At 36.2% G+C, this 27,220-nt stretch overlaps 4 protein-coding genes, 1 long non-coding RNA gene and 1 other non-coding gene across 7 annotated transcripts; 5 read left to right on the top strand and 1 right to left on the bottom strand.

Moving 5' to 3' along the window:
• Window positions 1–366: 366 nt before the first annotated feature.
• LOC139862243 (E3 ubiquitin-protein ligase RGLG5-like) lies at window positions 367–6,900 on the top strand. Of its 2 annotated transcripts, none has more exons than XM_071850816.1 (11): window positions 367–530; window positions 1,102–1,545; window positions 1,751–1,835; window positions 1,914–2,054; window positions 2,151–2,362; window positions 2,666–2,745; window positions 2,822–2,927; window positions 3,225–3,352; window positions 3,470–3,686; window positions 3,785–3,841; window positions 6,594–6,900. In XM_071850816.1, the coding sequence occupies exons 2-11, from the start codon at window positions 1,183–1,185 to the stop codon at window positions 6,672–6,674; spliced, it is 1,470 nt and encodes a 489-aa protein (XP_071706917.1). In that variant the 5' UTR covers window positions 367–530; window positions 1,102–1,182; the 3' UTR covers window positions 6,675–6,900. The 2 variants fall into 2 exon arrangements, with proteins under 2 accessions (XP_071706917.1, XP_071706916.1); XM_071850815.1 differs by having other exon boundaries at window positions 1,116–1,545; window positions 6,594–6,899.
• Window positions 3,885–8,363, bottom strand: LOC139862244 (uncharacterized). The gene is made up of 3 exons (XR_011764098.1): window positions 7,812–8,363; window positions 6,547–7,730; window positions 3,885–6,132 (listed from the first exon to the last, which is right to left on the bottom strand). It is a non-coding gene; the product is annotated as an uncharacterized lncRNA (long non-coding RNA).
• A 1,969-nt stretch (window positions 8,364–10,332) lies between these two features.
• Window positions 10,333–12,983, top strand: LOC139861688 (28 kDa ribonucleoprotein, chloroplastic-like). Its single transcript, XM_071850164.1, has 4 exons — window positions 10,333–10,813; window positions 10,898–10,999; window positions 11,871–12,146; window positions 12,726–12,983. The coding sequence occupies exons 1-4, from the start codon at window positions 10,400–10,402 to the stop codon at window positions 12,789–12,791; spliced, it is 858 nt and encodes a 285-aa protein (XP_071706265.1). The 5' UTR covers window positions 10,333–10,399; the 3' UTR covers window positions 12,792–12,983.
• A 1,703-nt stretch (window positions 12,984–14,686) lies between these two features.
• On the top strand, window positions 14,687–18,985 carry LOC139861972 (protein SIEVE ELEMENT OCCLUSION B-like). Its single transcript, XM_071850503.1, has 7 exons — window positions 14,687–15,606; window positions 15,980–16,096; window positions 16,178–16,626; window positions 16,733–16,848; window positions 17,071–17,213; window positions 17,317–17,808; window positions 18,091–18,985. The coding sequence occupies exons 1-7, from the start codon at window positions 14,944–14,946 to the stop codon at window positions 18,730–18,732; spliced, it is 2,622 nt and encodes an 873-aa protein (XP_071706604.1). The 5' UTR covers window positions 14,687–14,943; the 3' UTR covers window positions 18,733–18,985.
• An 85-nt stretch (window positions 18,986–19,070) lies between these two features.
• TRNAT-UGU (transfer RNA threonine (anticodon UGU)) lies at window positions 19,071–19,142 on the top strand. The gene has a single exon. It is a non-coding gene; the product is annotated as a tRNA-Thr (tRNA).
• A 5,078-nt stretch (window positions 19,143–24,220) lies between these two features.
• LOC139863586 (uncharacterized) lies at window positions 24,221–25,015 on the top strand. Its single transcript, XM_071852206.1, has one exon. It carries the CDS (start codon window positions 24,221–24,223, stop codon window positions 25,013–25,015), a length of 795 nt encoding a protein of 264 aa, XP_071708307.1.
• The last annotated feature ends 2,205 nt before the right edge of the window (window positions 25,016–27,220 follow it).

Genomic DNA, 27,220 nt, shown 5'->3' with positions numbered 1-27,220 from the left:
TTAAGTTATCAATAAAAATTTGAGAGAATTTAGAGCGAAAGGGAAAGAATATATAAAGAGTAATTTATAAAATAATACTCGGTAATGAATCTATTATCTATTATCTATTATCTATCTATCTATTTCTATCTATTTCTATTATAAAATTGAAATTGAATTGAATGCTGAAATGTCAATTTCATTAAAATTTTACGTTCTCATTTGCAAGTGTTTAATTTGCTTTACGCCTTTACCTGTGTCATATCCTCTAGGCCGTTCGTGTCAATTCAAGTCAACTCCTCCACTCAACCTCCACCTAACCAAAACAAAACATATAATCTCACACTAAACCAAAATATTTCTATATCTATATTCATATTTATATTTATCTCCATTAATCGAGAACCCCTGCTTTCCTAACACTAAAATAAAAATTAAAAAAGTAATTAAAGTCGGAATCGGAATCAGAATTGGAATTGGAATCGGAATCGGTGTCTTCCACTGATACTCTTAAATCCGGCGTGAATCGTATCCGAAATATTATCAATAAGGTTTATCTCTTCGAATCATTATTGTATATTCACTAAATTACTTCACCTTTGAATATACTTAATTACTGATTACCTCAATTTACTTTTAATCTACTAGTTTGATTTCGAATTTAATCTTCGCCGCTTGAATTATAATTGGCGGTGCTAATTTCAAGTTGAATTCGTGTTTGTTGCTGAATTACAGAACTTCATTAATAAAAATTGACCATAATTTCTATTATTTGAATTATTGTAACAGCATATCGATAAATTTACGTCCACTTGGCGTGCGTTAACATACTTGTATGAAACCTAACTTTCTGTAGACGATTGGTTGATTTACTTTTTGTAATTCAATATTTTGGCATTTGCTACACGAATTAATTATAATTATGAATTTAATTATAATTATAATATAAATATGACTTACAAGTATAAGTAACTTAGTTGGTAATTTAACGAACATGAAGCTTCCAGTAAACGCCTATTAGCTTCCTGGAAATTGTTTAATGATATATACAGTATAGTTTTACTATATATACATATACAGTGTTTGATTTAGTTTTTAACTATTTTGCGTTTGAATAATCAGTGTTTACTTTGCAGAAAGTTGTTATATAGAGAAGATTGATTAGTTCGAAAGTGTGTAGATAAATTGATTTGATTGAATTAAATGGGTGCTAAAACTTCAAAGGAAGAGGATGAGAGTTACAACTCTCCATCCTATCAACCAACATCGTCCTCTTCCAGAAATCAGTACGGAAATAATCCTCCTCAACCGTCGTATTCGTACCCGTCACAATATGAGCAAAATTACCCGACCCAATACGAGCAGAATTATCCGGTTCAGGAGGCGTACCCAGCGTATCCACCTGAACACCGTCCTGCACCTGCACCTGCACCTGTGGCTGTAACTCAACCTCCGGTTGCAACTCCGGCCCCAGCTCCAGTGTATGGAGGACCACCCCAAAGACCTCAGAATAAGTTTGATAGGAGGTATTCGATGATTGCTGATAGTTACAACTCGTTGGAACAGGTACAAGCTCCTACAGTTTCTTATTAAATTCCGAGCATGTGATAATGGCATGTTTTTTTAATAATACTCGAATTAGTTTGTATATTCCAGTTTCGTTAGTGTACATGTGCTTAGAAATTACAATATGAAAGTTTGAATATATTCTTGTATACCGACTCATAATATGAATCATGATAATCTTTGCGGGGTTTTATTTGCTATGCAGGTAACTGAGGCTCTTGCACGTGCAGGGCTCGAGTCCTCTAATTTAATTCTTGGTATTGACTTCACCAAGAGTAATGAGTGGACAGGTATATTAATAATCTTTGGTGCATTTGGTATTGCTTCACTGAAGATCTTAACATGATAAACATACTTTTGGTGTATAGGTTCAAGGTCCTTTCACAAAAAAAGTTTACATCATATCGGGGATGGTCTGAATCCCTATGAAATGGCGATATCCATTATCGGGAAAACCTTAGCAGCTTTTGATGAAGATAACTTGATCCCCTGCTACGGATTTGGAGATGGTACGGTTTTGGAAGCTAGTATTTAGTTTTTATTATGATAGTTAAAGTTGTGAAATATGATTTGGTAATATCTTATAACATTTTTTCAACTGGCAGCATCCACACATGATCAAGACGTTTTCAGTTTTTATCCAGAAGAAAGGTGTTGTAATGGATTCGAAGAAGTCTTGAATAGGTATAGGGAGATTTTACCCCATCTAAAGCTTGCAGGCCCGACCTCATTCGCACCAGTCATTGAAAAGGCTATGACAATTGTTGAAGAAAGTGGAGGACAGTATCATGTGTTGGTTATCATTGCTGATGGACAGGTAGAAATTCGTTTCTTCCATAATCCTTTCGATTTGGATATTAACTAAACATATCTTTGACATGTCACATATGTACTCTTAAACCGTTATTAACATGCATGAGCAAATTCTGTTTATGATGAGTAGATGACAGGGTTCTAATAACCTGAATCTCTCACAATATGAATTTTTTTTTAGTTTCAAAATTGCATTTATTTATAACCCTCCTACACTTTGGTCTGATCTAGAAAATGTCCTCCTTTTCTTTATTATATTCAACTTTTACATTTTGTTATGACATTCATTATTGCTCTGATTATATAGGTAACAAGAAGTGTGGATACTGAACGTGGTCGGTTGAGTCCACAAGAACAGAAAACTGTAGATGCCATAGTTGAAGCAAGGTGACTGCCCGTAATCCTTATCAAGTAAATAAAGAATTTTATGTCTCCAGCTGACGTTTAGTACTCTTTTTTACAGCAAGCTTCCATTATCAATTGTATTAGTTGGGGTTGGTGATGGACCCTGGGACACAATGAAGGAATTTGATGATAACATTCCTTCTCGCTACTTTGACAATTTCCAGGTAACAATCTTGTTTTTTTAAATGTCTTTATATACAGGTGGCTATTTCGACCTACTAGAATTACCTTCAATCTCAAATTGATAAGACATAATTTAGCTAATAGGTTGCAAGTCTAGAAAGTTTGCAATTTTGATGCACACATACCCCTCCTACATAGTTTTATTCGAAAGTTCAAGATAGTATAGTCTATTGTAATAATATTTGTTTGTAATTGTATCTCATATCTGCTTTACATTTTCTAAATAAATTATAAATAAAAAACAAGTGCTTTACATTTTCCTTTTATTTTTATGCAAGTTTGTCAATTTCACGGAAATCATGAACAAGAACGTGCCGCCAATTCGAAAGGAGACTGAATTTGCTCTTGCAGCATTAATGGAAATTCCTACTCAATATAAAGCAACAATCGAACTGAATATTCTAGGGTATTTAACAAGCTCTCACATAAATTTGAATTATTGTTACACATTTTGGCCATAAAAATTAAATTAACTTTGACCATCTTTATCCTCACACTACACTTTTGGTGTTAAAATCAACAGTAGTCGCAAAGGAATTTCTCCAAAGAGGGTTGCACTTCCACCCCCGGTTCATGTTGCACCGTCTTTTAGCAGCTCAAAACCATCATATTCAGCCGGATTTCAGGACTCACAACCTTATGACGACCCAAACACTCCTGTTACTGCTGTTCCGTATTATGCTCCAACCAATGTAGAGCGAACGGCACCACCTATCCCAAATCCTATTTATGAAGATAAGGTGCATTTGATTTTGTCCAATGCGTTTGGTTCTATCTCTGGTATTTTTATTAAGTTCATTTTAACGATAATGCTAATATCTTATATCTACCTTTGCAGTTATGCCCCATTTGCCTAACTAATTCAAAGGATATGGCTTTTGGCTGTGGACATCAGGTATGTACTTTCACTGTGTTTAAAATAGATAGGTGGCTTTTTTTTAATGGTTTTATTAAAAGAACACCAAATGCCCAGCTGGGCTTACAAATAAACATGCATCGTCTGCAAGATGCAAACAGAAGCATGACACCAAAATGAAAGTGATAAATACAGCCGCAACATTAATTTTTACATCAGATGTCTAAAATACACTTCTTGATCAAGTACACCTGCTGCATCACTTTTGATACTCCCTTAGCACTCCCTTAAACTTCCTGAATTATTTTTCCAATCTTCCAACGGAATTACCCATTTTTTTCTTCGATTGTGATCCAAAGATGAGCTAGTAATTTTGTGGACATGAACACATCTTCTTTTAAGATAGCAATACGACGATTCGTTGAGTTGTGTACCAAATTTGTTCCTCCACTTCCAAATGGACCATAACAACACATATCTAGAAGCTAAACATGCTAAGTCACTAAGGTCCGAACGAGTTTGAAAGTTTGCACCATGTATAGCATTTGATACCCCATTCAGAATTGCAGCACTAATGCCCCACCAGTCGTTAAAATTTCTCCATAAGTGTGTCACAAAACAGCATGAAGTAAAGAGATGATCAGTATCTTCATCAGCTCTTAAACAAAAGGGCCAGGAAACACAGCTCACATGTACGTCTTTTGACAAGATATTTAAGCGAGTTGGCAGCTTGTTTATTTCTAACCTCCAAATGAAAACGTATACTTTTTTGGGCAAACATGAGAGCCATTTGCATAAATGAGTTGGAGAGTTCACACCAAGCAGATTAGCATCAATTATTTTAGATAGGCCATTAACTGAAGACATACCATTTGAGTTCAACTTCCATAACCACCCATCAGGTGATCCCTGCTTTAGATGCCCCATGGACTGCAATTCTGTGCTTAAGGCTAAAAGCTCGTCCTCTGTCCTTCCGCGAATATTGGATCTCCATTCCCATATGCCTTTGAGCCCAACAACATCGTTTGTTACCGATCTGCTACCTTGGCCACTTTATTTGATTCTACTGCATATAACCTTGGGTATTTTTCAGCGAGACATATAGAAAGAGACGGAATGCATATGTCGGACCAAAATAAGGTTTCGTTACCCTGCCCAATCTTTCGAACTATGGAGCTAGAAAAAGCAGCCCCTGTTTTATCCACCATTCCTCCACATTTCTTGATATTGTTCCAGGTATGACCTAGAAGCCTCTGCCCGAAGTCAGTATGCAAACCGCCATCTTCTCCATATATAGAATGTATTACTTTTCTCCAAAGCGCATCCTTTTCTAACTTGAATCGCCACGATCATTTGCTAAGCAGGCTCCAATTTTTTGCCTTTAGGCTTCCAATGCCCAAACCACCTTTGTTCTTAGCAGCTATCGTTCGGCCCCAGCTAATCCAAGTGATCGACTTTTTATCAAAGTGGTTCCAAAAGAATTTTCTTCTCAATTTTTCCAAAGCATTGATAACCACAATGGGAGCTCTAAAAAGAGAGAAATAGTAAAGGGGTAGACTACCTAACACTAATTTAACAAGTGTTAGCCGCCCCCCGATAGAAAGTAGCTTCGCTTTCCAAGGATTTAACCTGGATAGAAATCTGTCGATAACTTCTCCCCAAGCAGCTAATGAACTCATCTCCTTGCCCCCCGGAAGTCCTAAGTAATTAAATGGGAATAAATCTGAGGAGCAACCAAATCGGGCTGCCATATTGGAGACATCTTGATTATTAACGCCCACACCATATAACTGAAGGATACTGATCAGGTTTAAAGCATTCTCCAAAGACCATTCCCCAAAAATTAATGCGTCGTTCGCATATTGCAATTGGGTCAGGGTCAAATTATTAGACCCCACCGAAACTCCTTTGAAAATTCCATGTGTTTTAGCGTCCAACATTGAAGATCTTCCCGATACTAAATGATCCCTAATCCATCTTCTCCATTTGGGTCCGAAATTCATTTGAGCCATTCTGCTATCCAGAAAATTCCAATTTATGTTATCGAAAGCCTTTTCAAAGTCTATCTCGAACAAAAAAGCTTTTTGTTTTTCTTTTTTGATCCACTCCACAACTTCATTAGCAATTAAAACACCATCGACAATTTGCCTCCCTCCGATGAAGGCGGATTGGGTGGGATCGACAACTTTTGAGATCACTTTTAATCGATTAGACAGTAACTTGGATATGATCTTGTAAAGACACCCGATGAGACTGATGGGCCGAAAGTCATTGAAGGAGACGGGGTCTGGAACTTTCGGTATCGATTAGACAGTAACTTGGATATGATTCTGTAAAATAGATAGGTGACTAACTGGTAAATGCTTCAAAGCGTCTTGATAAATTGAAGTGCTTCAAAATATATCGGGTCAGGTTGACCCACTACCTTTGATGGTCCATATATATTTAGTGTACTATCGTAAAAGGCTGTATATTATTAATATGTAATGTAATGGATCACTCATAACCTGCTAAACCCATTTGACCCGTATCCTTATCTCTAATAATATAATGTATCACTCATAACATGCTATCGTAAGAGGCTGTATACTATTAATATGTAATGGATCACTCGTAACATGCTAAACCCATTTTGACCCGTTATCTTTATAATTAATTCTTTTGCATTATCACCTTGACCATTAGCTCTGTAACACTCATAGGTTAAAATTGCCACATTTTATGAATTTCTATCTATGTTGTACCTTGTGTGGATCCCCGGACCTTATAACACTGTATGCGTTCTTTACAGACATGTTGCGAATGTGGAGAACCCCTCAAGTTATGCCCGATCTGTCGGAGTAAAATCGAAACCAGAATAAAGTTATTTTGAGGTTGATTCAAGTTGTACGACTGTTGATTCTTTTATCCTGTGAAATTCGTTCTTCGTTCTGCTGGAAGCTTAATAAATTATTACTGTACAAAATTAAAGGTTCACTTCCTTGTAAATTCCTTAAATATTTTTTTTTCTTTCCCTTTTCTGGATTTGTAAGAAAGGTACAGTCACTATAACTCTATAAGATGTAAATTACTCCATAATTCATATGTTTGGGTTTAAATGTCTTTTATGCTGTTAAAAATGACCTGCATCTCATAGTCCCTATAACTCTATAAGATGCCTTTTGTGGTGTCCTCGTAGTGCTGGTGTGGTAGTGCTGGTGTGGTGTACAGGCTATCTATCTTTTATACACGCGGTTTAAGAGTGCTCACGAGCTTTCTCATCAGGACTAGCGCCACATCAGCACTTTTCCATCAGGGCTAAGTCAGGTCTGAACATTCTCAACCATAACATACTTCCTCATAAAAATTGGGGCTCATTATATTAATTAATTAATTAAATGTGCAAGTATACAAGCTAATAGTACAACTATAAAAAAACATATATGCCTGTCCTCAATTGTGTGGAAATATGGCGTGAAGCAGGGCAAAGGGGAAGGAGGGCGGCCGAGGACTAGCACAGGGCTAGTTGTTGCCAATGGCGCCCTCATGAGGGCTAGCCAAGGCGGATATGAGAACGGTACGGTTGGGAGCACTCTAACCGGGTTGATTATTTTCGACTCTTTCTCTGACCCTCCATTATTTACTGTCGTTGCGGTTTAAACATATTACCTGTAGTTGGGATATCGTGGACCCATCTACAAGCTAACTTACTACAGTAGTTTCGAATAATTCAAATTGAAAAACCTACTGTACTACATGACATAAATGTATACTATGAATTAAACTCTAGACCTTTTGATGACAGGTGATACTAAGATCACAACAACCAGTTTAAAAAACAGATATAGCCTTAATAAATGTATAAACCTACAATGGAATTAGATCATATGGGTCATACTTCATAAATGCATGTACACCAAATCATAAACCAAAACAGTAAAAAGTAACCCTGCAAAAACAAGACAACCATTAATACAAAGACACAAAATTTTTAAGAAAGAAAACGTAACATCATTTCTGTTTTCCTCACCTTCTTACATTCAATGCTTTGCTTGCCAACGGCTGACATCTTCATCATTCATAAACCATCCCAACGACCTCATAAAACTTATCTCAATAAAATAAACACAACTACTCTTTACATTTGTTTGATCTAGAATCAGTTAAATGGCCATGGTAACCGGGTTTTCGTACCAGAGGCTGAAAAATGAAGGTGACAGTGACTACGAGAAGGAAATCGAGCAAGAGATTAATCGGTTTAAGTCCAGAATCAAATGGACGTTGAGGTTGAAAAAGGTTCATATTAAAAAAAGATTGAAAATGAAGATTCCGAGCTTAAGGAAGTTCGTGAGGCGAAAAGCTCGTATAGTAATAACTTCGTTTGCAAAAGTTGTTAAAAGGCTTAAGGAGAGTGGATCCCATTTTGGTGATTTGTTTGCTGGTAATTATTTGTTTTTGCAGGTTAATCCTAAACCTTTTAAATTGGTTAAGGGTTAATGCTATGCTACCACTTAGAATTTGGATCAAGAGGGGTGTTTGTAGTTCTTTTGATAAGGTTTGTTTTTGTTGATTAAATGCAATGTTTTAGTTGATTCGAATTAGTGAGTTTTATTTTATTTTATAAGGCATTATATGTGGATGAAATATGTTTTACAAACGTGGAGAACTTGTATTCCAGAAGATGAAATTCTTGTGTGATTAATGCATTACTATTATCAAATTAATTATTAATTAGATAATTACACAAGAGATTGAATCAACTTCATCTGTTTTAAGATTATTGTCCGGTTTTGACCTTTTGAGTTTTTTTTTACAACTTTAATTTTAAATATTTTTGTTTGTGATATATAATATTCGATGAAAATTTTATCAATGAAAACACATTTTAAAACCAAATCATCTCATATATTTTTCTGAAAATATTACATATCACGAATATAAAAGTATTTTAAAATTAAAATTAAAAAAATAAATACTTTGAACATTTATGTTGAAAGGGATGGAATATAACATTTGAATACTTAATGATAAATGCACGTGAATTACAAGTGTTCCATGTTTTTAACATTTATTAGATTAGATTTCAAAGTCATTAACATAATCACATGACATGTAAGGAGATATAATACATTAAAAACTAAAGGTGCGTTTGTTTACCTCTTAATTGAATAGTTCAGCACTGAATGCTGAACTATTCAGCATTCAGTGCTTTTGTTTCTGACCTCTGAATGAGATATGGTGCTGAATGTTTTAGTATCAAGTGTTGAACCATTCAGAGTTAAATTACTCTCTTAACCATTAAGGAGCTAAATTTTATGTAATATTCTTCTTAAATTATATCCAGAACACTTATCAAATAAGTATATTGAAGTTTTTGTTAATGTTAAACGATAACAAGTTAATTTAATTGATTCAAGTTGTTTATTAAAAATGATTATCAAACACCTTATTGTCATTCAGAACTAAATTCATTCAGAGATTCTGAACCATTCAGATTATGACCCATTCAACACTAAATCATTCAGTTTTATCAAACGCACCATAAGACCACTAATAACGTAGCTTTAGTAGTTGTCTCTAACGCCAAAAAAGATGAGATGGACCTCACTAACGCCAACAAACGCAGTTAACCAGGCGTATGGACTGACGCCGTAATGATGCTAGTCAGTGAAATGACAGAAAAGTTTTTTGGCGTTTGCTTATTTTCAACCAATCACAATTTTACACCTATTTATATATTATTAATTATTAATTTATTTTTCTCCACCAGACTCCAATTATATTTTACCATATCACCCAACTCAAAATTAACATATACCACTATTTTACTTCACTCCATGACATTGTCACGTCATCGTTAGAACGTCAGAAAACCATGTTTTCTCCAAAAAGTTTAACACTTGATTTCACATCACAGTCACTGAGCTTCACGGTTAAAAATGGTCAAGTAAACAAGATGAATTATTGCTACAAACATGTCAAGTTTTTCTCTGACTTATCTTAGATTGACCTTGAGTTAACTGACAAACGGGTACACGCTTACAAGGCTTAACTCAAATGCTAGTGGATCGTTCCAACTTCAAGCCATACATAAAACGGATAATAGTTATTATGATCATCTTAAGTAAGAATATGAAGTTTTTGACAACATGAATTGTTCACTAAAGTGTAACATGTGCGAGTTATTGTTCATCTATTTATTTGCATTTTCAAATGAGTAATCTAGCTATTCAACTATTCAACGTAATTATCAACTTACCCAATTAAACGTTAATACTTAGTTAAATTATTGTGGTGAGAGAATAACTACATTATCATAAATTACATGGTTAGAAAGATGAGTAGAGGATGATTAGATGGAAAAATCATTTTCCATTCTATTTTAATAAATCTAAAAATATACGTTTTCGACTTCATTGTCATAAAGTTAAAAAACAACTTCGGGGGCCAAATAAGACATATTCCAACTACAAGGGGTGAACTGAGACTCATCACAAAATATCTCCCAAAAAATAAAAATAAAAATCCTACACTGTCTTCCTGAAATGATCTTTGGCCTTTGCTTCTTGCACTAACCCACCCTTATCTTTCTGCATTTCATCTCCCCTTTTTTTTGTTATGACATCTGCTACAACAATTCTCCCATTTCAATTACTAAACCCTAAATGCAGCACCATACCCACCACATTTGGGTCAATCCCATGTCTTTCTTCACCTTCTAAACCATTAAAGACCTTAACTTTATCTAAATTCTCATCATGGGTCTCTCACAAAAACAGTAATTTATCTCTCAAATTACCCCAATTTGTTACACAAAATTCAGATTGGTCACAACAAGTGACACAAGAAAGTGAAACAGTAGAGGAAGAAGATGCAACTAATGATGAAGAAGTAGAAGAAGGAGAAGAAGAAGAATCATATTCAGAACCACCTGAAGATGCAAAGATTTTTGTGGGTAATTTGCCTTATGATTTTGATAGTGAGAATTTGGCTCAGCTCTTCAATACTGCTGGAACTGTTGATATTGCTGAGGTACTAAAAGATTATTCATTTATATATTTACTTTATTATATAGATATAGATATAGAAGTTTTGTAATTTATATGTGTTTTGTAGGTGATATACAATAGGGATACAGAACAGAGTAGAGGGTTTGGGTTTGTAACAATGAGCACAGTGGAAGAAGCTGATAAAGCTGTGGAGAAGTTCAATGGATATGTAATGCTTTTCTTATTCCCCTTAATTGTGTTTACTATCATGTTATTGTATGTATTCTAGGTTTATAAAAAGTAACAACTTTGGTGATTCTAGGATTATTCAAATGCGCCCCAAGTGGACTAATTATATTTAGTGGCTATATACATCTACAAAACCATAAATCCTAATAATATATGAGGTCCAAGAGTTAAATTTGGTGGTGTCTTATACAATTTGAATCTTGTAGTGGTGTCACGGGACACCACCACAAGACACATAGATACGCCATTGAATCTTGATATAGAGTAAACGCTCTTTAAGTTCAAACTAACAGTATGGCAAAATTCGACTAAAATGACCTCGAGTCAGTTAAGCTTGAAAAGTTAATATAAGTGGAACTGCTAAGTAGCCTTAGTTACACTGTATTTTTAACAACAAACACATACACCCTTTTTGTCCATGACAGGACTCGAACTCACAACCTCATTAATGAGTTCCCTTGATACCGGTAGGCCAGAAACCCTTTGGTAGTCTTAGTTACATATATAATATATATCTTAGCATTACATAATAGATAAAACTCAATAAGAGTACAGGTGAATCCGTATAAGCTCGACTTTGACTTGTTATCTGTTCCAAATTTCAATTTCAACTTTTTTTACTTACACAAGGTTGGATTTAGTCCGAGATCAAATAATTTGTAACAATACCATCTCATTTGCAAAATCAAATTTGTTTTGACTAATGTCACTATTCGTTCTGATTCAAAGTACTCAAATCTAGTGGGATAAGTATGTGATTTATCGTTAAAGGGTTTGTTAAAAAGGTATAGTTGATAAGGTATAACAATTTTATCCGTGACATGTCATAATGTGATTATTGTTGTGAACAGGATGCAAATGGAAGACTTCTTACTGTAAATAAAGCTGCACCAAGAGGTTCGCAGCCCGAAAGACGAGTAGTAGGGACATCTTTCAAGATATATGTCGGTAACTTGTCATGGCAAGTGGATAACAGTCGACTCGAGCAGGCATTCAACGAACATGGGAAGGTTGTCGACGCAAGGGTTATATATGATCGTGAAACTGGGCGTTCTCGTGGGTTTGGTTTTGTAACAATGGCAAGTGAGGCAGAAATGAATGATGCCATTGCTGCTCTTGATGGACAGGTATGAAACTACTATATGGGACCCCTATTTTATTTATGGATTTTTCTGATGACAGCTTTTAGGGCTGTCGTAAACATGATTTTTTAGTGACGGTTATTCAGATGTATAATATTTTTATGTACCTTGATGGCAGCTCAGAGAGCTGCAGTTAGAAAAATCCTTAATATATATACTAGAGATGAAAATTCCATTTCATTTCAATTTGGGTTGTAAGGTAAAGGTTCAAACGGGTTGTGATCAAACGGGTATTAGCTAAACGTGAAGCTGGTTGAACAGGTTTAACCTGTTAAAATTCATGCAAGGTGTATCCAAATGCCTACAATGGCATAAGTTGTTTTATTCGGATGTATTGTTATTCTAGTTAGTTTTATAGCTTCCACAACCATAATCAATACATTAGTTAATTTTATACTTTTATAAGTTTGGAAAAATAGGTGTCGATAGGCCAGCCAACCTGTCCAAACCTGTGACCTGCACAAACTGTTACCCATTTTGACATGTTACCAATTCATCCAACCTTAGTTTAGACGTGTGCACGTTATAGCCTAAATTAATTGGTAATTTGTGTATATGTTGCAGAGTTTGGATGGAAGAGCAGTAAGAGTAAATGTTGCAGAAGAGCGTCCGAAGCGTAGCTTCTTTTAAATATTGAATGAGAGCAATCAGGTGAAGGTTACTTGCAAGGGACCTGATTCCCTTTCATTTTTGAATCATTTTAGATTCTTTTAAGATCTTTTATGTTATCTAGAATTATTGTTAGTCATGACATGTTATATTTAGTATTTTTCCTAGCTGATATGTCACTTCCACAAGTATAAAAAGTCTTGGTTTTTTCAAGTTGTTACAGAACCCACTTTAAAGATATATGCCCTCTTGTCCGCAAACCGCCCTCGCCATGTGCTTGAGGGCACCGATGGCAGCGCGCCTAGCATTGGCCGCCTCACGCTTTTGCCCCGGTGTTCGTGCTTTATAGTTTATACGCGTATTTTGAGGGAGAGGTTTGTTGATTTATTGGTTGTACTTTTAGCGTAATTATTTTTACATTGGTTTATTTAGTTAAGATAGTGGGGGTCAGTTTTTTTTTTAGGAAGAAGGAAGTTTGAGAAAATGATGATGTTGTGCCAGTGTGGTAGTCCGTCCTAAGAGGAAACGATGTCATGGATGTGAGTGGTCTTAGCGGTGTAAACTAGTCGAGTCATCTAGGCTAGTCTAGGCTCGAGCTTGGCTTGTTTAAGTTCCATAGAGCTCGGACTCGGCTCTTATGAAATTATATACACTCGACGTTGAATAGTTTTATTTATAATATAGTTATATAGTTAGTATTATATACTTATATATTACATAAAAAAATATATATGATATATATATATATCTATAGAGCTCATTAACTACACGAGCTCCAAAATATGTTAGATTTTGGGGTCGAGCTCGTTTAAACTCAGCTCAAATCAAGCTTTTAAGAGTCAAGTTCGAGTAACTCGCGAGTAACTAGGCTCATAACTTGACCACACCGGAACTGTCTAAGGTTTCCCAACTTTTTTTTTTTTTTTTTTTTTTTTAATGAGAAAATAATGCTATACTAAGTACGGAGTACTAACATCCAAGGATGAAAAAGACTCGAGATGGGGCCGAGACGGTAGAGACCTTAAAACGTCGCAACGTAAAAAATGGGGTCGAGACGGATGTTAACCAACGTTGACTTTTTAAAATAAGCATTTCAAACATATATATTTCAAAGTAAACATAGATATTTGCCTTTGAAATATTTTTGTTTGAAATGATTATTTTTGAAATTTATTTTTGTCATGACCCCGTCTCGGCCATTTTTTACCGTCTCTGCCGTTGTTGACCGTCTTATTGGCGTTGTTGACCACTTCGTTTGTAGATCCGTTGCAACATTAGCATGGTAAAACTGTTGCGACGCCCGTTAAGGCGCCTGTCTCGGCTGTTTTTTACAACACTGCTAACATCTATATTAATTCAACAACATTGCTAACATCTATATTAATTCAATATTCATATACAAAAATATAAAAACATAATCATACTCAATTCACATCCTATTACAATCTCACATCCTATTACAATCTGAGACTAATTTTTTTTAGTTTATTTAGGGTGACTAGAAAGGAACTACATATTTTATAACAAGACCAAAAACTTTATACTTGATCAGGTTATTAAACAATCAAGAAGAAAGCAAATAATCAAATATAATATATATGTACTTCCAATATTCCTTTTGGGATAGATATCAAACTTGTTAAATTAATAGCAAGCATAAAATCTAAAAAAGAACCCATTACTTTACCATTTTTATAGTTCAGAATAAATATATTCCAAAACAAAAAGAAGTAGCAAGGGATCATATATGATATATCACATATTAAAATCAAATTTCTGTTACTTGCTCCAGTATCCTCCTAGAATGTTTGCAGGTTTGTATACAAGTTATGCTACTGTTAATAGTTATACTAAATATACTAAACCTTCAACTCATCCTACCTCTACATTACTTTATATGATAAACTTACATTTTTTTAAAAATGTACACATGTATATGCACATGATACAACTGCATAACTGGCTTCACACAACACGTGATTTCATACATTTCATTGATTGATGCTGTTTGTGGATTCTTGGACTCTAATTGTTAAAAGTGAAAAGATGTTTGCGAGTGATAGAGTAGACATCACAAAAGTGACAAATAAATCTTCAAATTAACATTAACTTCTTTTGACTCAAATTGAAGCAAGGAAGTTGATTCAGTTAGTCACTTTATTCTGTCCAAAATATGTATAAAAAGGCTACAAGGTTGTCTCAATACAAGTGCACAACCAAATTAGCAAGTTTAACAAACAAAAGCTTCACCTTTTTTAACTTCAAAATGGACCAATCACAGTCCAAATACACCACCAAGGCATGGCCATCATCTAACTCCGACAAACAACGGCTTTTAATCGGCCCGAATCCCTTAACCAGCACCGATCCTTTGACAAGTGCCAGTTCAGCGATGAACCCACTGAACCAAATGAACCCAATGAACAAAATGAACCCAATGCAGCAACAGCCTCACCAGCAGCAACTTATGGGTCCAATGATTAACCCAGTGGCTCAACAGTTGTTGGGTATGGGGAATAATCCGATGCACCAGCAGCAACCGCAGCTCATGGGTCCCAAAAACAATTCGATGCTGAATTCAATGATGAATCCGATGCATAACCCTATGCATAACCCGAGGATGCAACATGACATGGGGAGTGGTGGTGTACACAATCCAATGATGCACCAGCAGGATCGAAACTCAATCTTTAGTGCATCGGATGATAATGTGATCATGAAACAAGTGTTTGATACTCATCTCCCTGATGGCACCGATGTTAATATCAAACCGCTTGTTCACATTGTAGAAGAGATCCTACGACATGCTACCATCAATGCGGACCCTACTTCATCGGTATTATAATTTCTATGCATAATTCTGTCCACTAAATCCTCTTTTTTACAAGTACTTTAAAATTCCTTGTTTCTCAATAAACAGGGCTTCTATTTCAAATGTGTATGCCTGGCAAACGCATTGGGTTAGGTCAAGGATCAAATTTGTTTGGGTCGAAACGGGCTATGGGTCGAAACAGGTCACGGGTCGAAAGAGGTCAATTTGTAAATAGGTTGAACGGGTTGGTTTGAGACCCATTTTCATCTAAATGTTGGGGTCGGGTTGGGTCGAGACCCAGTTTCAGTTTTCAATTTCACGTTTCAGTTTCCAGTTTCACAGCTCTCGCCGCTTCTAATCGCTGTGTAAATTATATTTGGCTCTAAATTTTCTGCAGGTTTCACATGCTGACGTGGACAAACTGGATGGAAAACTCGAGGGAAGACCTCAGCAAGCGAATACCGTTTTGATGCTTAATTCATTGTCACATATAATCGACAAACTTGCTTGCGAGGTTCGTTTTGAAACACTTTATGTATACATCATTTATTCTTACTTAACATGTAACAACATGTGATTAAGATTATATTAACAGATGGCGTTCAAAAGCTTAAGTGGCAGTGACGGACACACAACAGCACTTGCGTTATTTCACACGGTAGCAAACTTCCACTGGGACGCCAAGCTGGCATTAATCCTCGCAGCTTTTGCTCTTAATTACGGTGAATTCTGGCTTCTAGCTCAGATTTACTCATCGAATCAACTTGCAAAATCGATGGCTATTCTTAGACAAGTACCGATGATTATGGAGCATTCAGCACCATTGAAACCTCGATTCGATGCACTCAACAAACTCATCCACTCGGTCATTGAACTAACCCAATGCATCATTCAATTTAAAGAGCTCCCTGCTTCGTACATTTCTCCCGAAGTACCAGCCATGGCCCGCGCTTTGAATACGATTCCTACTGCAGTTTATTGGAACGTTCGAGGGATCATTGCGTGTGCTTCTCAGATTTCAAGCCTCACCAGCATGGGACATGAGTATATATAACTTTATTAGTGTCTAACACGCACTAATACAATAATTAAAATATGTTTTGAGTTTAAATACGGTGATTAATTAGCTAATAAGGTTTAATTACTTTAGGTATGGGATATCATCGACCGAGTTGCAGTCATGGGAACTTTCTACTTTAATCCTCAAGATCAACCACTTACTTGAATTTCTCAAGAAACAGCTCGAAGATTGCCTTCGTGTTTTAGGTACGTTATTGTCACTTTACAAATATTTAAAAAAAGGTGACAGCATGTCGTTAATACGCTTTAAACAGTTGTACATTCATGTAAGCGCCACCACTAAGTTAGTAACTGTTATGTACAATTGTTTAAAGCGCGTTAACGACAGTCCTAACTCCAAAGTGTTGTCGTTAGCAAAATCCTTAAAGTAAATGTATAGATAAATGTGTACATGTTTGATTAATGCAGGAGATAGGAAGGAGATGGATTTCAGAAACTCGTTCAACCAGTTATTCGACACAATCCATATCGACAACATGAAAATACTTAAGATCTTGATTAGTCCAAGGGAAGACATACTTCCTCTATATGATGGCAATACTAAGCAAAGGGTTTGAGCAATACTTCATATTTACATATATTGAGCTTAAATCTAATAGAGTTCTAACAACGATACATTTATTAATTATTTGTATACTGAACTGATTTTAATAGGTTAGCCTACAAGTTCTGAGAAAAAGGAATGTGCTATTGCTGATATCAGGACTAGACATGTCACGTGATGAGTTGTCAATCCTCGAGCAAATTTACAGTGAATCCCGCATTCAAGGGTCGAGGATAGATGCTTTGTACGAGGTTGTATGGATACCAATTGTGGACCCATCGGTTGAGTACACTGAGGCGATGGACCGACAATTTGAGGACATGAGAAATAGTATGCCGTGGTACTCGGTGTACCACCCTTCAATTATTGATAGGGCGGTGATAAAGTCCATTGGTGACAGGTGGCACTTTAGGAGCAAGCCTATCCTCGTCGTACTGGACCCACAGGGTCGGGAGTTGAGCCCGAATGCCATTCACATGATGTGGATTTGGGGAAGCAATGCCTTCCCTTTCACGAGCGCCCGAGAGGAAGCCTTGTGGAGGGAAGAAACTTGGAGACTCGAGTTGCTAGTCAGTGGAATGGACCCCACTATACTCAACTGGGTGAGTTCACCGTTTACTTTCTGTTTGTTCGTTTACAGAATTTTTCTAATGACATTCCTTAGGGCTGTTGTTAACACGTTTAAAAATGTTATACATCTGAATAAGAATAACCATCCTAAAATTAATAATTAACTGCTACGCACAACATTTCCTAGCCTGTTAAAGACAACCTAAGGGCGGTCGTTAGAAAAATCCTTTTATCTTTTAATATTTTTGACATATAAAGAGGATTTTGCAAATTATTAAAATCTAAAGTGAGAATGGGTGTACTTTATTCTTTAGATAAGAGAAGACAAATACATCTTCTTGTATGGAGGTGATGACATTGAGTGGATTCGCAAATTCACCAGCAGCGCGCGGGCCATGGCAACTGCTGCACACATCCCATTAGAGATGGCCTACGTTGGAAAAAGCAAGAAAAGGGAAAATGTCCGAAGGGCAATTGCGGCCATCAACGTTGAAAAACTTAGTTACTGCTGGCAAGACACTACTCTCATCTGGTTCTTTTGGACCCGTATAGAAAGCATGTTATACTCCAAAATCCAACTCAAACGGGCTGATGATCAAGACCCCATAATGGTCCAAATCAAGAAACTACTCAGCTACGACAAAAATGGATCATGGGCTTTACTTTGTAGAGGATCAAATATACTAACCAATGGACATGGTTCGACCATGTTACAAACACCTACTGACTATGACTTATGGAAGGAACATGTTCCCACAAGGGGGTTCGACATGTCGTTTACGGACTACCATGACAAACTTCATGTTGCAGCGAATAACTGTTGTCGTTTTGAGTTTCCAATTGCAGCCGGTAGGATCCCGGAAGGAATGCGTTGCCCTGAGTGTCATCGGTTGATGGAGAAACACATTGCTTTCACTTGTTGTCATGATCAAACTGGCCTTCTTGAACCGTATTGAGCCGCATTTGATGAAGTTTATACAAATTTCGATAGTTTCTGATGCTGTTTTCTATCATTAGTAAGTGAAAAGTGAATAAACAGAAGCAACTGAATGCTGATGAGTTCCTGTTGCATGTTACAATAAGATAATAATAGTGTGTGAAGAGTGTAATCTATTTTACGTGAAATCTGGCGAGTCTAAACTGTTGTATGAGTTAGACATGCTTTTGATGTAATAAAATGCTGTATAATAATAAATAATAAATCTTAATCAAGCTTAGTGTTTATTGTTATTGCTATGATGTACTTATATTTTTTTATTCAAGTAATAATAATGTTAAATTTATAAACAGTATAGCCCTTATAGCTCAGTGGTAGAGCGCCAGTCTTGTAAACTGGAGGTCTGTAGTTCGATCCTGCATGGGGGCATTTTTTTTTATTTTTTTTAATTTTTTTTTTGTTTTTTTTATGATGTTAGACAAAAAGGGTTTCTAAAAACATAACCAGAGAGCAGATCACACATTTAAACGCTACTGGTGGTGCTACAGGTCCAACAATGGCTTCCATTATCCAGAAGATTGTTAGAAAACACTCACAAACCAAAACCCTAATAACAACTCTCAACCACCGACTCATCATCTCACCCACCCATTTACCCGACCCAAAACCGTTTCCGATCCCCTTTTTCAAACCCACCATCTCTAACCCAAAACCAAACCCAAACCCAAACCCTAACCCTAACCCTAACCCTAACCCTAACCCAGAAGCCCCAATCTTTTACCCTAGTTTTGCATTCGAGTCATTCATATATCCAATTTCTCAATCTGGGTATATTCAATCTGTTAATGATAATGATTTTGAAAATGAAGATGAACACAAAATATGGGCTGATAGTGTGAAGAAGAAAAGAAAGAAGAAGATGAACAAACACAAGTTAAAGAAACTCAGAAAGCGTTTGAGGAAAAAGACTAAATAAATTTATTTCTCACATTCTTGATTTTAGTCTGGTGAGAAATTTTATTGCTTTTAAATGTGTTTCTTTTTGAAATGCTAAGAAAAATTTGAACTTTAGTCTTTATGTAACAACCCATCTTATGATGACCTAATTTTGGTGTTTAGCTATGGTATCTGTTGAATTCTTGGGGCTGTGACCTCAATTGTTGATGTTAATTGGAATGATATCTTTTTATTTTGGTTATTGACTTGTAGTTGTATGATTAATTCAATGTGGATTGAACATATTTCTAACTTAGTTTTCATTGCTTGATTTGGGAGGCCACAATGATTTAAGGTGGCTTGATATTAGGTTGATTTCATTTTGTTGCTTTCTGTATCCATGTCCAAGCTTTTGATTTGGCCTATTTTGGAATCTGGATTTGGTTCTAGACATATTTATTGAATAATTGATACCACTAATTTGTATGCTGTTTTATGGATCTTATTTATGTTGTGAATGCTTATTTGTTTCTCTGATTTGAGAATAGTTTGAATTGGTAAAACAAGAAAAACACATATAGCCCCATAAATTTCTGTCCCTAGTTTATATCTACACCTCACACATATCTTTTATTCTTTCTCTTAATCTTTCACTTAAAGAAAGTTATGCATTTTTTGACCCTTCAAATAAAGGTTCCGTTTTTCAAATAAGATTGCATATTGTGCATAATGGCACGCCAATTAGTCATTCTTGCCCTCATTTTAATCGGCGTTGTTGGCCTCATTAATGCTGTTAAAACGCCTGCCTATGCCCCTGAACCGTCAGCTCAAAAGGATGATGGGGACAAGGCGTCAACACCATCTCCAGCAGGCTCAAAAGATAAATCTCCATCTTCCTCACCTACCTCAGCTCCAACCCCATCAGCCGATGATGGATCATTTTCACCCGGCCCATCTGCTGACGATGGATCATTGTCACCCGGCCCGTCTGCCGGTGATGGATCATTGTCACCCGGCCCGTCTGCCGATGATGGATCATTGTCACCTGGACCATCTGCCGATGACTCTAATGTGAGCCCACCTGAACAAGAATCTTCAGAGTCTCCAGAATCCGCCGAGGCACCAGAATCGGAAGCCGATGCGCCGGCTTCCGATTCTTCGGAAGCCGATGCGCCGGCTTCCGATTCTTCGGAAGCCGATGCGCCTGCTTCCGATTCTTTGGTAGCCGATGCGCCGGCCTCCGATTCTTCGGTAGCCGATGCGCCGACCTCCGATTCTTCGGTAGCCGATGCGCCGGCCTCCGATACTTCGGTAGCCGATGCGCCGGCCTCCGATACTTCAGAAGCCGATGCGCCGGCGTCTGAAGAATCTGAAGCCGATGCACCAGAATCTGATGCGGCATCTATCTTGAAGGACACTCTTGCAGCTGCTGCTATTGCAGGTTTCTTCCTTTTCTTAATTACGAAAGCGATAGAGTACATATTTTTACAAATTTAAGGGGGAGTGTGTACATATTTCGATCTTGGTCTTATAGAACCTAATTTTATACAATGCCATGTATGATATGGCCCCAGAAATATGAAAACACATAGAGTTGTTTATAAATGATTGAACACTTATTTAGACATCTTCATGACATATGCAAGAATTGTTATCTTTAAATAAGAAAAGAACTTCTGTCTGGTTTAATATATAACGATGATTGACTCCAACAAGATTAGTCAATACAACTAATGTTAATCCGGTTAGAATACTTTTATGTAAAAGAGTTTGTCCTTATCGAGTTTTCTAGTAATACGAAAATAGAAAATTCATCGAATAAAATACGAGAAAGAGAAATGTTTTGTACACAGAAAGTTATTTTTTATTTTTATTTTTAAAAGACATTCATAAAAGGGTTACATATTAGTAGTATTACCTAAGCAATTCATTGGGCTACCTCATTTTGTAAACTAAAGTTTTTGATGTGGATATATAATCAAATTAAATTTAGTTATTTTTATTTTTGTTGTTATTCAGGACGGAAATGGTAGAAAATGAAAGCATTGTATCCAGTACGAGTAGAATAAAAGCAAAGGAGAGCATCGACTGTACAGTGTTGACTTACTCATGGGCCCACCCCAATGATTGACTGCCCATTTCACCATGTTGTAATATTACGAGGAAAACAAAATCAGCTCTCTATAGAGGTTTTAAGTCTTTAAACTAAAATAAAATGTCCAAAAAATATATTCTTGAATCCTGATACTTTTATATCCTCGGTCAAACTAATGAATGCATTATTACCAGGTTTTGTATAGTTGGTAGCATATGAATCCTATTATTGTTCATATAAGTTCATATAAGTTGCTAGCTTGTTTCACACTTACACATGATTTCAGTTATACAATATTAACATTGTACTATTTGATCATTTTCGTAATTGGTTAAAAGTTTATTTTGTGTTTTTAACAAAAAAGGTGATAAACGTGGAGTTGTAAGAATCAATATACCCCCAAGAAAAACAGAGAAAATAAAGCCAAAAAATGATGGATGGATTGGTGAAAGTTTATAGATAGATTCATTTGGTCAACTCTTTTGCACTTAATTTCTTGATCCATACGACAAACAAGCACAAAGGTTGACTTTTGAGTCAAATAAAGTTTTAAAAAACACTAGTGCAACAAAGAAACTCAAATTGCTTGATGTGTAAAGCTATAATCTTGAATCAGCAAGACCCTTTTCTTTCAAGTGAGTGCACCCACGGTTCTAGTCATTGCCCCTACAAGCGTCGATGGTCTACCGCTTGAACTTGAAGCTCTTTCGTAAGCAGTGACGGAACTTGAACTCAAAGACAGGTGGGGCGGATGCGAAAATTTAATAAATTTTTTATTTCCGACGGGGGTAAACACTAATAAAAACCTTATTTTTTAGTAAAAAATTTTTTTTTTTAGTGTACATTTTTTTTATCCGTTAAATCCAGGTGGGGCGGATACCCCCTTTGGGTTACACTAAGATCCGCCCCTATCGTAAGATGAAGCAGCATGGTTACGCGACTCCACGAAATATGCACCATTCAACATCAAGTCTCTCGATGATCTCCAATTCCAGTTTTTCCATTCGCTTTTTGCGCATTCTCATAATCTCATGCTTTGTCACCTAAATATGCATAATTAAATTAAACCACTCATATAAATATATAATAATAAATAATATAGTTTACAAACTTATAAAACTAACATAGTTTATTGTATGCATATATTTCATTGAGATGAATTCACATGGTGCATCAACATTCATATTATTAATAGAATTTATGAAAATGACTTGCCTAAGGGGCATCGGATTTTGACGTGAAGGGGCGTCAATCAATAAATTGATGGAAAAAAAGTTGTGTCAAATGAGTTTTCAGCCAATCATAAAAGAGCATTAATTTATATATATATATATATATATATATATATATATATATATATATATATATATATATATATATATATATATGGGCAGGATCAATGGGGAAGTAACCAATCGGGGGGGAAGCGGGGGGAAGCAAACTTTTTTTTTTTCGTTTTTTTTGAAATTTTTTTTTCCGGCATCAAGATCACACGAAAATATGAACATTTAGAAGAGACACTTCCTGATGAATGTTATTATTTAGGCGGGAAAACGATCGACAAAAATAACATTCAAGATAATATTGTTCGTGAAGAATATGAATGTTTTTTTTTCTTCATGTTTTGTGAAGTAAAATTTAGCCCGATTTAGAGTTTTGGGTTTGGTGTTTTGGGTTTATTCCATAAACTCAAAACACCAAACCCTAAATCCTAAACCCTAAACCCTAAACTCTAAACCGTTCGTGTTAAAAACTCAATCTAAATCCTAAATCTAAACTCTAAATCTAAACCCTAAATCTAAACCATAAATCTAAACCCTAAACCCTAAATTTCTAAACCCTAATATCTAAACCCTATAAACCCTAATATCTAAACCCTAATATCTAAACCCCAATAGCTAAAACCTCAAAATACGCTCGAAAAACACGATAATTGTTATATATTACTTCTTTGAGCGTTTTCCCGCCAAAATAAAAACATTTATCACAAAGTGTCTCTACTAAATGTTCATATTTTCATCTCATCTATAATGTTCGTGAACAAAGTTTTTTCAAAAAACGAAAAAAAAAGTTTTTGCTTCCCCACGCTTCCCCCCCCCCCCCCCCCCCCCGAATGGTTACTTCCCTCTTGATCCTACCACTATATATATATATATATATATATATATATATATATATATATATATATATATTGTTGAATAAGACTTAGTTATTAATTGTCCGATTCTTTAGGATCTATTAGACGTTTTATTTTGTTTGATTTAGTCTACCGAATTACTAGCCATGATCCTATTCATGTGGTGACTGGTATATGCATTTTCTCTTTCAGTTTGTAATGGCTATTTATAGCCCAAGTTTATATCAATAAAAGCTAAGCAATTTCAGCTATATACCTACTTGTTACAGCAAACCTATCATTTGGTATCAGAGCGAAACATAGTGAGGAATCAAAAGAAAAACACACAGCAGTTTTTCAATGGGAGAAGAGAAGTCGTACTTTCAAATTCCACATTTCGATGGTCACTATGACCACTGGAGCGAGTTAATGGAGAATTTGATTCGTGCTAAAGGTCTTTGGCATATTATCGAACAAGGAGTTATAGAACCAAAGGTAGGGGCAACGCTAACTGAAGCTCAGCAGAAGCTATTGGATACGAATCGCACAAAATACTACCAAGTCAAACATCTCTTATTTCAAGCACTGGACCAAGAGGTGTTTGAGCAAATATTGGATCGACGCAGTTCCAAGATTATATGGGAATCTATGAAGGCGAAATTTGGAGGAAATTCAAAAGTGAAGAAGTCCCTACTGAACTCACTACGCAGAGAGTTTGAAATTTTGGCGATGAAAAATGAAGAAAGTGTTACAGAATATTTTGGTAGGGTCATGGCGGTGTCGAACAAAATGAGGAGCAATGGTGAAGATATGCCGGACTCAAAGATCGTTGAAAAGATACTGCGTACACTGACCGAGAGATTTACATACATTGTGATTTCAATTGAGGAAGCACAAGATACCGACAATATGTCAATTGATGAACTACAAAGCTCTTTAGTAGTTCATGAACAGAAATTTAAACGTAGCGTCGGTGAAGTTGAGGATCACGTTTTGAAGGTTGATGAATACTCAAGTACGAGAGGAAGAGGTAGGGGCCGTAGTTCATATCGTGGAAGAGGTCGGGGTAGTGGAAGATCGAGCTTCGACAAATCAACAATCGAATGTTATAAGTGTCATGCCTTAGGACACTTTCAATACGAATGCCCTAAATGAAACAATGAGGCTAATTTTTCCGATTACAAGGAAGATGAGATGTTGTTAATGACATATGAGAAAATTCAGAATCATTCTGAGCAAAATGCGTGGTTCATAGATTCTGGGTGCTCGAACCATATGTGCGGGAATATTGGTATGTTTGTAAATTTAGATAATTCGTTTGAGCATACTGTTAGATTGGGAAATGACTCCAGGTTGAGGGTAAATGGCAAAGGCTCTGTGAAGCTAATAGTTCATGGTGTAAATTACATTGTTGGTGATGTCTATTATGTACCCGAGTTGAATAATAACTTACTTAGTGTTGGTCAGTTGCAAGAAAAGAGTCTCTCGGTACTCTTTAAGGATAATGTGTGCAATGTTTATCACGATAAGCGAGGAAAGTGTAAGACCATAATCTTCATTGTACAGCAGAGTAAATAGAGTACATAAAGTGTGAGAATGATTGTGCAGTTAAACAGAAGTCAGAGTGTGATCTGAGCTTAGTGCGCGCCGCGCACATCAAAGGGAGCGTGCCGCGCACCCTTTACTGTAGCCGGGTTCAGCCCTTTTTAATCAGATATTTTGATGGGCATTTTGGTAATTGCACTTGTGAACGAATTAAAGGCAGTTTGGTCAGTTTGTGGAGTATCATTCACTCCATTTTCAACAACCTTATCTTCTTCACTTTAATTTTAGAGTGAGAGTGTGATCCTTGAGTGAGAAAGCTTAAATCCAAGAGGAAGAAGTTGTTCTCGGACCAAAGTGCGGGTATTAAAGTTGTTCATCTCATCTCTAGCTTCGTTTTGGTTGTAGTGGTATGCTCTAACTTTAATTTCCTTACTTTGATTTTGTGTAAGGGTTAGGGTTTGGGTAAATGAAGAACATAAAACCCATATTTGGTGATTTTGGGTGTTCTTGGGTAAGATGGAGTCATAAAGACTCAATGGTAACTAACCTAGGGTTTCAAAACGTTAATTGTTGTTTATGAGTTCTAATAGGTTAGTTAATCACTAGCACACCTAGTTAATTAGTAAATGGGTGTTAGATGGGTTAGTAGATAACCCGAAATGGGTGTGTTGACTTTAAATTAGTCAAAGGGCTAATGATTGACTTAATTGGGAAATATGGGTATGAAATACCCTAATTGTATAATGATAAATGTTGTTGGACCTTAATCACTAGCTTTTAAGTGATTAATGATGGTCTTGACCCTTAAAGGGCGGTTTTGGTGAAAATGGGGCATTTAATGCATTTAAGTCATTAAATGCACATAAGTGAAATTGTTGGTATTTAGTCCAACTAGTTATGTGGGTTGATTGAAGTACTTATTATATTAGGTACTTTGCTTTGAAGCTTGTGGAGGTATAAATCGTCACCAAATCGTTAAGGTGAGTGGAATGATTATATGCATATGTATGTAATGTATTTATTTGTATGCTATGGTATGATCCAAAGAGCCGGTAGTGCCATAGTATGTGCGAGTGTGCTATGATGTGAACCAAAGAGCCGGTAGCGTCATAGTACGTGTGTTATAGTGTGAACCAAAGAGCCGGTAGCGCTATAGCACGATTTGTTAGGGTGTGAACCAAAGAGCCGGTAGCACCTTAGCATTGTTAGAGTGTGAACCAAAGAGCCGGTAGCACTCTAGCGTGAGTATGACTCGAGTTGTGATGTGAACCAAAGAGCCGGTAGCATCAGGACAAATGCGTATGGTGTGAACCGAGAATGGTTAACCATGGTTGTGTATTTTGTTTTGTAGCATATTATATTATGTTGATTATATGTTATTGATTACGCTAGTAGCGGTTTGTTGGAGATTATTAGCTTTGTACTTGAGATGGTATGCTAATTGTATTGCTAGCGTGTATGCGGTATATGTGTAAGTGATTGCAAGTAGGTATGTTATATATATATGGGTATAATTATTGCATTCACTAAGCTTTGCTTACCCTCTCGTTGTTTATCTTTTTATAGGCTCCGGCGGTGACAAGGGTAAGGGCCTTCGATTGGATTAGAGATCCCGCTTGTTGTTTAGGGGACGCTTTTGGGATGTGATAGCTTTTGGAGTTTGACCGAGAATTGGGTAGTTTAACCCCAAACACCATGCTCATAGTGTCGTTTAGAATTTAAACTAGTGTGGTCGAAACTCGAACTTTTGTATGAAACTCGTAAAATGGCCGATGTGGGCCCCGTTTTGTAAAACTCATTTTATGTTTGAATCGT

This window comes from Rutidosis leptorrhynchoides, chromosome 8, assembly GCF_046630445.1.
Source record: "Rutidosis leptorrhynchoides isolate AG116_Rl617_1_P2 chromosome 8, CSIRO_AGI_Rlap_v1, whole genome shotgun sequence".
Taxonomy (NCBI): domain Eukaryota; kingdom Viridiplantae; phylum Streptophyta; class Magnoliopsida; order Asterales; family Asteraceae; genus Rutidosis; species Rutidosis leptorrhynchoides.
Note: the sequence above shows the minus strand (reverse complement) of the source record. Positions and strands in the feature narration are given on the sequence as shown.